Source organism: Sinocyclocheilus anshuiensis, unplaced genomic scaffold (genome assembly GCF_001515605.1).
Source record: "Sinocyclocheilus anshuiensis isolate Anshui unplaced genomic scaffold, SAMN03320099.WGS_v1.1 scaffold436, whole genome shotgun sequence".
NCBI lineage: Eukaryota > Metazoa > Chordata > Actinopteri > Cypriniformes > Cyprinidae > Sinocyclocheilus > Sinocyclocheilus anshuiensis.
This window is the reverse complement of record NW_015560618.1, coordinates 21643-31335: the sequence shown is the minus strand read 5'-3', so window position 1 is coordinate 31335 and position 9693 is coordinate 21643. Positions and strand designations below refer to the sequence as shown.

The 9693-nt window shown below is 36.8% G+C and overlaps 1 protein-coding gene and 1 long non-coding RNA gene across 2 annotated transcripts; one reads left to right on the top strand and one right to left on the bottom strand.

Moving 5' to 3' along the window:
- The first annotated feature begins 895 nt into the window (after positions 1-895).
- LOC107681761 (uncharacterized) lies at positions 896-1864 on the top strand. Its single transcript, XR_001633298.1, has 2 exons — positions 896-1441; positions 1790-1864. It is a non-coding gene; the product is annotated as an uncharacterized LOC107681761 (long non-coding RNA).
- Positions 1865-2647: 783 nt separating this feature from the next.
- adipoqb (adiponectin, C1Q and collagen domain containing, b) lies at positions 2648-6602 on the bottom strand. The gene is made up of 3 exons (XM_016478076.1): positions 6522-6602; positions 5946-6238; positions 2648-3467 (listed from the first exon to the last, which is right to left on the bottom strand). The coding sequence occupies exons 2-3, from the start codon at positions 6235-6237 to the stop codon at positions 2929-2931; spliced, it is 831 nt and encodes a 276-aa protein (XP_016333562.1). The 5' UTR covers position 6238; positions 6522-6602; the 3' UTR covers positions 2648-2928.
- Between the last annotated feature and the right edge of the window lie 3091 nt (positions 6603-9693).

Below are 9693 nucleotides of genomic sequence, written 5' to 3'. Positions count from 1 at the left end.
CATGACATGCCCCACATTTGGCTTGCAGTCACGTCTCTGGAACGCCACTCCACATGTCAGTGGAATTATGTCTGTGATTGGCTACATTGCTCAGCATTGCAAAAATGTTGAAAACAGAAACCCCTTTGACACTGTCCTGCAAACATAAATACGAACTCGAGCGTTTGCCAAATGTGTTTAGCCAATATGCTATTATTACAGCTTCAGCGGAGGGTGCTCTTGCTTTCATTTGAGGGCTTAATTTACTTCCCACAGACTGGTCAAATGTATTGTGTGTTCTCACCGATTGTGCTTCATGGAGTTTTGACATGCTTTCTAGACACAACACCTACACACCACCACTTGCTCCTTGGTTATGTAGTTTTTAAATACTTCTAAGACTTGATTAGCTGTATTAGGTGCATTTAATTGAGGTTAAAGCTAAACTCTGTAGGGCTGTGGCCCTATACTATATATATATATATATATATATATATTCATTTAAATTTAACAATGAACACAAAACAAATAGACTGCTTTACATTTCTTGAAATAATAATTCCTGAACATTGAACATTGACTATCATTCTTTATTCACTTGTTTAACATGGATTCTCATTAACATTCATAAAAGTATTTAGTGTAAATTACATAAGTAATCTATATAGTATAGCATAGGTTTAATAATAGCGGGCACATTGTAATGCAGTGTTACAACGTTCCCCATCTGCACAACTGGAATTTAACACTGGTTAGTGTCTTTTGCTAGTTAGCGAAGCATTAAATACAGTAACTTCCTAAACTGCTAAATAACAAATTGGAGATTAAAATAATAGCAGATTTGTCTCATGATAAATAAACACTAAAAACTGGGATGAAAAATTTACTTCATCCAGAAACTGGAAGAAACAATTTTGGCACAATTTCTTTCTTTAGATAGTGTTGATATGGCAACTAGTAAATACAGTAAATTTTGTTATGTTAGCATGTGTGGAAATCTTTAAACCATGGTTGTTACTTACCCTGCGTTAGTTTGTGCTCCACACACCTCTATTTCATGATAAAATTGACAGAATTTGAAAACTGATAGGGCCTACTTTGTTTCAAATTAAAAGTAACAAAGCACAAAGTTTATTGTGATTGACATTGGATGACAGGTCCTATAAATATTGTTTAGTGAAATTCACGCATCAGCTGAAAACAGCATAGACTACGCTGATACATTTACCTGTTGTAGTTTATCCACGTTGCGTGCACGTTATGAAACATGACATTGAAGAATTAAACATTGTTTTGGTCAATGATAAATAAATAAATAAATAAATATTTTTTAAAGACAAATTTATTTTAAAGTTTGCATAATCTGATATCAAACATTAAAGCATAATCTGCATGTATGTATCTGTATGTAGTCTTTGTGGGGGGCAAAACATCAAATGCAATGCGTATAGATGATAGAGAAGTGAAAATGAAAGTGACGTGACATGTGGCCAAGTATGATTACCCATACTAGGAATTAGTGCTCTGCATTTAACCCATCCTAAGTGCACACACACAGCAGTGAACAAACACACACCGTGAACACACACCCGGAGCAGTGGGCAGCCATTTATGCTGCGGCGCCCGGGGAGCAGTTGGGGGTTCGGTGCCTTGCTCAAGGGCACCTCAGTCGTGGTATTGAAGGTGGAAGAGAGCGCTGTACATTCACTCCCCCCACCTACAATTCCTGCCGGACCGGAGACTCGAACTCGCAACCTTTGGGTTACGAGTCCGACTCTCTAACCATTAGGCCACGACTTCCTGTGGAGAGATATACAAATAACCATTTCTCAAAAGCCTGAAGCACACAGCAAAATGATATGTTCCATGACCTGAAGGAGGATTTTTTTAAAAATATATTATGAAAAGCCTCTTACCTATAATCGTTTAGCTATCAATCAGATGACAAAAGGCAAATAGGCTAAATAACCATGCTGACAATATAGAGGCCTTAGAAATTCATGTATTGAACATGATACAGTAAGTTTTAAAAAATATAAATAAATGAAGTTGAAAAACAGAATAGAAATGCCAATATATTAATTGAAATCACTGTCCAAGATGCAGCTGCATGCTTAGTGGTAAAATACAAAAAAAAAAAAAAACCTTTCCATTTGTCTGGTAACATTTTGATTGATTTTATAGGGGATACCTCTAAACTTGGCAACTCATCAACAATTTTGAATCATTTGGCACTTAGTAGGGCTGCACAATTAATCGACTTTCTAATTGCGATTACAATTATGGATGCCACAATTACATAATCGTTCAAAGCGGCAATTAATCGTTCAAAGTCCACTTATGTTATTCTGTGTGCTTAAGATGCGTTTTTTCTTTCTACATGTTACCTTAAGGGTTTTTCCATTGTTTTCATTTTAGTTTTATTATAACATTATAATACCATTCATATTTTTATGAAATATGAATTTTTCATAATTTAAAGAAGAAACCAATCCAACATATAGTTGACATTTGAGGCTTAATACTATTGAAAAGCACAAAAAGTTTTTTCAGTTAGAGTGTTTTCAGCTTGTTTATTTTCATATAAAATACGGCATGCAGTTGCATCAAACAATGGTATAAACATCATTCAATGTAAATTGTGATAATCTTAATTAATAATCGCAATTACAATTTCAAGGGAATAATTGACAATTATGATTTTTGTCATAATCGTGCAGCCCTAGCACTTAGTTATTATAGGGAAGGAAACATACTATACTATTATTCTCAAACAGGCATTCAAGAACAAAAGCAGATTCATTATGTCTGAAGCTCTGTAAAACAGCAATAAAAATGGATTTCAAATGACATGCAATACTTTGCTGAACCTCATAAATATAGCTTGGTGCAAAACTGAATCACATCTCCCAATGCAAAAAATAACCAAATTAATTCATTTAGGTATTGTCAACGTCTCCGTGCAGATTCAGGAATATCAGGATACAGGAGGAAACCGGAGAAGGTAGAGTCATTGGTGTTATCTGCATACACTCCCCCAAATGCCTCATCTCCATAGACTTGCAGCCATACCTCATCTCCTGCCTCCAAACGCAAGATAACAGAACCTGATGCCTGATCCACGTTGGCCTCTTGGTATTGGTCAAAGGTGAACATGATGGTCTTGTCATTCATGTAGAGACTGACTTTTGCATCTTTAGTGTAGACGGTGAGATGATAAGTAAAGAAGTACACTCCTGGCAGAACACAGCGGAACTTTCCAGAAACGTCATCATAATGGTGCTGGTCATTGTAGAAGAACTTGTTGAAGCGGATTGGCACATTGGTGGTGGGAACAAGCTCAATCAGACCTACGCTAAAGGCTGAATGGTAAGACAAAGCACTTTCACCCCGGGCCCCTTTCAGACCTGGGTTCCCAGGAAAGCCTCTTGGTCCAGCAGGGCCAATGTCTCCCTTCTGTCCAGGATCTCCTTTCTCACCTGCTTCACCTGCAAAAAATAGAATCATTATATACTTTAGCAGTCGTACAATGCAATTAAATAGGTTTTTACAAGATCAGAATCAGAAGCCTGGAAGGATCCTAGTGCTTTGGCTTTTGTTGTCTTACTTCCCTAAGATCATTCATGGGCTTCTTACAAGTTTTCCACCTCAAACACGACTCCTCAGAGACAGGGTCTGGGCTGCAATGCTTGTTTTCTGACCCTGTCTCCAGCTGGGACTATATGAGCAGAGTCAGAGGAGAGGACTGAAGGACCCTGACCATGGCAAGGGATGTGCAGCTTAAATGCCGCCGACATAACCTTCGCCTTCCTTAACTTCTGGACCACAGTCTCAAAGGTGGTGCCAAAAAGACAAAAATGTGTGATTGGGGCATCAAGGAGCAAATATCTTTCTTTCTCTTAGAGCCCTAAAACGATAAGCCACAGATGTTGCTCTGTGGCCCGGCCTACCTACCTGGTGGCACAAAGGGCAAAGACCTTCAAAAGTTGGGCCTGATAGGACTGCAACAACAGCATGGTGTGCAGGGCACCACCTGCCTGTTGGCCACTGTGTAAGCCTTGGCCATGAGCCTTGATGTAGTCTGACAGGGCTTTGAGGGCAAGGTGGGTGCCTTTCATGAAAATGCAACTGGATGTAGAAGAGGCAAAAACACGGGCTGAGTACAGTTTCTCCCACAATCTCACCAATTCCTGGTAAGGATCGAGGAGAAATGGCTCACCGTGGGGAGCATTTATGGCTTGTGAGGAAGCTCATCAAGCCTGCTGGGAGCTGATTCCTCTCTCCGCCAATCAGTATAACTTTAGCCTGGCCAAGGTGTGGGTCATAATCTCCACCAACTTATTGTAAGTAGGGTCAAGGGAGGAGGCGAGCTCACTGGATACTTCTGCCTCTTTTTCCAAAACATCTAGCTCCTCAGAGCTAGATTGGGCCAATTGCATGCTCTTCGCCAGATCATAGAGGCCACCGAGCGGGCTTCCAGATCAGGCATGAGAACAGTGGAGCTAGCGAGGGATGGCTGAGAAAAGGCCAAGCCTGCTTCAAGCTCCTTTGGCAGCTCCATTTTCGAATCTATTAATGAAGTCACTGCCCATCCCCCTGAAAGAGAGCTGGGCAGGAGAAGAACTTCCTCACTGTGAGCACACCCAGCTCCCTTGAGAGCTGACTGAGCGTGTTACACTCCTAGGCAGATGATACAAATCCTGTGTGTCACCTGGTGTAATTTTCACATGGCATGACATCTTCTAAACTTCCTTTTCCATTTTGCTTTGAAACAGACACTTTCTATTCCAAACAAACACACACAGAGGTCAAGATTTTCACATGCACACACAGACAAATGGCTTCCTGAAGACAAAGATGCTGGGGATTCCATGACATGTGACCTTTTATGACACTGCTTACGTCATGCTCTGTCATGTCACTGCCATCAGCCAATTGAACTGGCGTATTTGCACACATGCTTCAGATACCAGCAACACCGGAGGCATTCCCATAGCATCAACACTGACTGAAGTTCCACTTTGAAAGATAAGCAGTTTAGTTTTATAGATTACAAATCATATAATTGAGTGCATTTGTCAATAAGTGTGGTTTCCCCATTTTTTCAGTGTACCCTATATCAATGGCTTTTTACAACTTAATTTCACCATAAACAAAAGCTTCATCAGCATAAGATAAATAATTCTTATTTAGATAAAACCAAAAACATTTTCTTTTCAGTAAATTTTTACTTTGTTAATTAATTAATTTATTTATTTCAGTCGGTAAAGCTTGCCTGTATGTGTTCTGCACATCAACACTCTGATGTCAAGTGAAAATACTATTTAAACATTTATGTTTAATGTTTGATTATTGGATAACATTATTTACACTGCCCTTATCTCTTGTGGCCTATTTCACAAAGCTGGTTGTGGTAGTAGGGAGTTTCCAGATATTTTCTAGGATCAAAGCCTGAGCTGACAAGAAAAGCTGATGATTAGTGTAATGGTACCGACAAAGCCTGATTGGATTGGTTTTGGTTTTGTGTGTCCTGTAACCCTGAGTTTGTTCAACTAGCTTCATGGTACAGGCCTCATCTAAATTGGGTTGGATTTGTTTGTTTTTCAACTCTAAACCTACTCTGAAACTAAGAGTTTGTTTAAATAGCTTTGTTTAACAAGCCATTGGTAAAGACCTGAAACCAAGATAAAAGGTGGTTTCAGACGTGGAGCAACATGAATCATTCACAAAAACAACACCAGTAACATTAAGAAAATTAAGAGAGAAATTTTGATTACATGTTGAAAATTTAATTAAAATTAATTGCAAAAATCGCTAAGGAAAGTTCATGTCATTCTGAAAAAAAAGGGGGGGGGGGTCTATAATTATTTGTTCACAGATGCCACTTACAGAAGTCAGAAGCACTGTATGTTTCAGACAAATGATCTAGCAAAGTTCCAAACTGTATAAAGTGAGCTTACTCTAACCTTTATCTCCTTTCTCACCCCTCGGTCCATCACGCCCATCTCTGCCATCTCTTCCAGGTTTTCCACTGTGCCCAGGTGTGCCAGGAACACCTCCCATCCACATGGCACATGGCTGTCTATGATCAGGTTGACTGACATCTGTTCCCAGACCCTCAGGCTCTTCCACGTCCTCCCCTCCCTCAGTCCCTTCATCCAACACTGTCTGCTCTATATTCTCCTCTAGAAGGTCTTGACTTTGACTGAGTCGTCCAATGAGAAAGATTCCCAATAAGATCTTCCATAGCAGCGTCATACTGATGTCAAATTAAATATCCAAGAATTGAAATAAGCATGTTGTACTTATAAATATGTTTGTGTTGTATGTCATATATAACACATGAGATGTTGCACTTCCCAAATTATCAATTGTTTCACTTTTTGTTAAGACTTTTGAACACAATGTTATAACTTAACTCCAAACCTAAACTGCGATGCGATTGGCTTTGGAAATTTCAAAACATTTTAGCGATGTCAAACCTATATTTGCTGATATATAGACTATATTAAAATAATGCTATGAAAACCTGACTTTCTTACCTGGTCTGTAAGTGTTTGTCTCCCAGAAGCACAGAACATTAAGAACAACCACTGAGCGATGCAACTGCCTTTGTTGGTGATGTGCTGTCATCACTGTGGGCTTTTCTGAACTATATTTATCCAAGTCTAAATTCTAAATGTATTTATGGCTCGTTGAACAGCAGATCACTTTATCCAATCTGATACTAGTCTGACATACATTGTTAAAAGAAAGTTTCTTTTCTGCAGTATGATATGAATGCAATGTAAGCAAGAGAAACAGAATTATCAAGTGTCATGGCAGCGTTTTCCTTTATCCTTCAGTGAAGTTTCAAGCACTATACTAAGTTCTCAAAACCATTCTCTTTTTATGTAGGCACAGTATCAAATTGCACACAATAAGAGTGTAATTTAAATAATAATACATTGTTGTATTTAGTTACAGATAGCAAGTGTTAGTGTTTCAATATACCCTGTGCATACAGTTATTAAAATTCCTAATGCACTCTTCATTTTCACTCAGGAGTCAGACAGTCTCATTCTGGAAGCAAAGTTGTGCATTTAATGACTTCATTACATGGTGTTGTCTTGGTAAGATAATTTCTGTAATTGTCTATTATTTATAAATGTCTCATCTGCATTACAAAACACATTATTCTTGTGGTGTCTTGGTCCCATCACATTTGATGAAATATGAATATATATGATGAAAACTAATAGCATAATTTAGTTTCCATGGAGCAGAATATTCTGTCCCATTAAAAAAGATCAGCCTGAACAAAACATTTAAGCCATCATTTATTACATGTCATATCTGTACACAAATTAAACTGGAAGAACGATGGTAAAAACCAACCAGATGGGGGCAGTACTTGTTCATCTGGTAATAAGCTTTTCATAACTCGAGCACTAAAGTGTTAGTCAGCCATCTCAAGTACTCACATTCTCAACCTTTACCTTAAAATTTACAATAAATCGCACAGATTTAAACCTAGCTTTGGTTAGATGCCAGAAGTAGAAGTTCCAGACTGGCTTATTAGTACAACAGATAGCCAAAAATTAGCAGACCTGTAAAGAAGGTATTGATAAAGGATAATTAGCATGAAAATAAGTGTTCTAATTCCATACTTCCATCTGAATTCTTAACTCACTTACGGCACCAAATTTGATTCCTTGGAATAATGGAAGAAATTATATGCACACACAAGCTGCTTTTATCAGAGCAGTAGATCCAGTAAAGGTTATAAATAAAGCCCTCTTATAAATTACTAAATATTTTAACGATAGTTCTTTCATTAATTTGGCATTAATTACTACTTAATTCTTTCAATTCTTTCTAATTTATTTAAAGTAAATTATGAATAAATAATATTGTGGCATAACAATTTCAATATATGATACAATAACTGTAATAATAATAATAACAATAATAACAGTATTGCTGTGGTCAAACACAAAATCAGAGCGGATGGAAGAATTGTACCTCAGGCTATATAAGGAGAAATGGAATTGTATTGTAATATTTGCAGTGAGAGAAAGGATTACTGCAAGTGTTCAAGGTAAACCTTGAGCTGATGCTGATGCAATTCACAATGTCATGTTGAGCACATTTTCTCCAGATTGTCCTCGCAATATGATTGCTTAGTCACGTCTCAACAAAAATCTTTTATATGCATCCTGCTTTAATAATACACACAAAATTGACTAACAATTGAGGAAAATCAGGTACTCCTAGACCCTTTTGAAGAATAAGACTTGCCTGGTGAAGCTGCTGTCCACATAAAGCTATTTTTGTGAGAATATCATGGTACTCCCTAATGGGCTTCTTCAAATGTAATCCATTTACTTATTTTCAGCACGCATTTGAAGTTTCTTGTTTCAAGAATTTATAAGACTAAACTTTTTTTTTTTTTACATCTGCAGTGCAGACATATACAGTAGACCATTTTACAATGAACCTGGATTAGTGAGAACTTCACCCTTTAATAGCTGTGGTACATTGTAGGTCTGTATTCTAAATGGCTTTACACAGAGATTCCTGGTTCTCATTAGAGAAGATGCGGCTTATGCAATGACAAGTAGAAGCACTTTATTTTTTTCCACACATTTTCCATCCACTTTACTGACATGTGTATTTATTTTGAACCATTGTACTGATACAAGTCTGATACGTGTTCACTTTAAAAGGTTTTTGAGAACCTGGCCAATTATGGCTCATCTCCAACGAAAAAAAAAAAAGATCACTGCTGTTTTCATTTTAGATATCCATCATCTTAATTGGTCTCTATTAGCTTTTTGTTGACAAAATTCACAGCCCTTCTCATTATTCTTCACATCCTTGTCCCAGGATGTAAGTCTCAAATAAAAGAGACTTCATCAAAATTCATAACAAAAGAGAGATATCAATGAAATTTTAAAGTGTAAGAAGCCTGTAAGAAGTGTCCAAGAAAATTATATGTATAAGGTCTAGACAGGTTCGCCTAGAGGACTTAGCAATTGGTTTCATGGACACAAATGTACAGTTCTGTTTGTTTAGGAGGCTTAAAGTGGTCACTCGTGAAAAAGGAGTACACTTTAGCATACTTTTAAAAAGAGTACTTTTGAACATAATATACTTTAAAAGAATATGGTTTAAACAGAATGTAATGTTTTCAGACACTACTTGCATGTTGTTTACATGTTGAAAAAGTGAAAATGTATTATAGTTTCAATTTATATTAAATACAATTTGTTGAACAAAAGAGTGCTTTTTTGACCCACGTAAGTAGGACTTAAATGCGTCTTAAATGCAACTTTATATGTAATTTCATAATTATCTATTATATATTATCTTTGAAATATGGTTAAGTGTACTGTCTAATCTATGTACAGACAAGCATTCACTGTAAGCTAAAATATACTTTGTAATTTATATTGAAACGTGTATGTTGTGTATTTAAATATATGCAACCCTGGACCACCAAGCCAAACATAGCAAGGATATATTTGTAGCAATAGCCAACAATACATTGTATGGGTCAAAATTATTGATTTTTCATTTGTGCCAAAAATCTTTAGAATATAAAGATCATGTTCCATTAAGACATTTTGTAAATTTCTTACTGTAAATATATAAAAACTTAATTTTTGATTAGTAATATGCATTGCTAAGAACTTCACTTGGACAGCTTTAAAGGTGATTTTCTCAATATTT

Coding starts and splice junctions, on each gene's coding strand:
- adipoqb (XM_016478076.1), bottom strand. CDS start 6,237: ATGACGCTGCTATGGAAGATCTTATTGGGAATCTTTCTCATTGGACGA. Junction 3,468..5,945: donor GGGTGAGAAAGGAGATAAAG/GTTAGAGTAAGC, acceptor TATTTTTTGCAG/GTGAAGCAGGTGAGAAAGGA.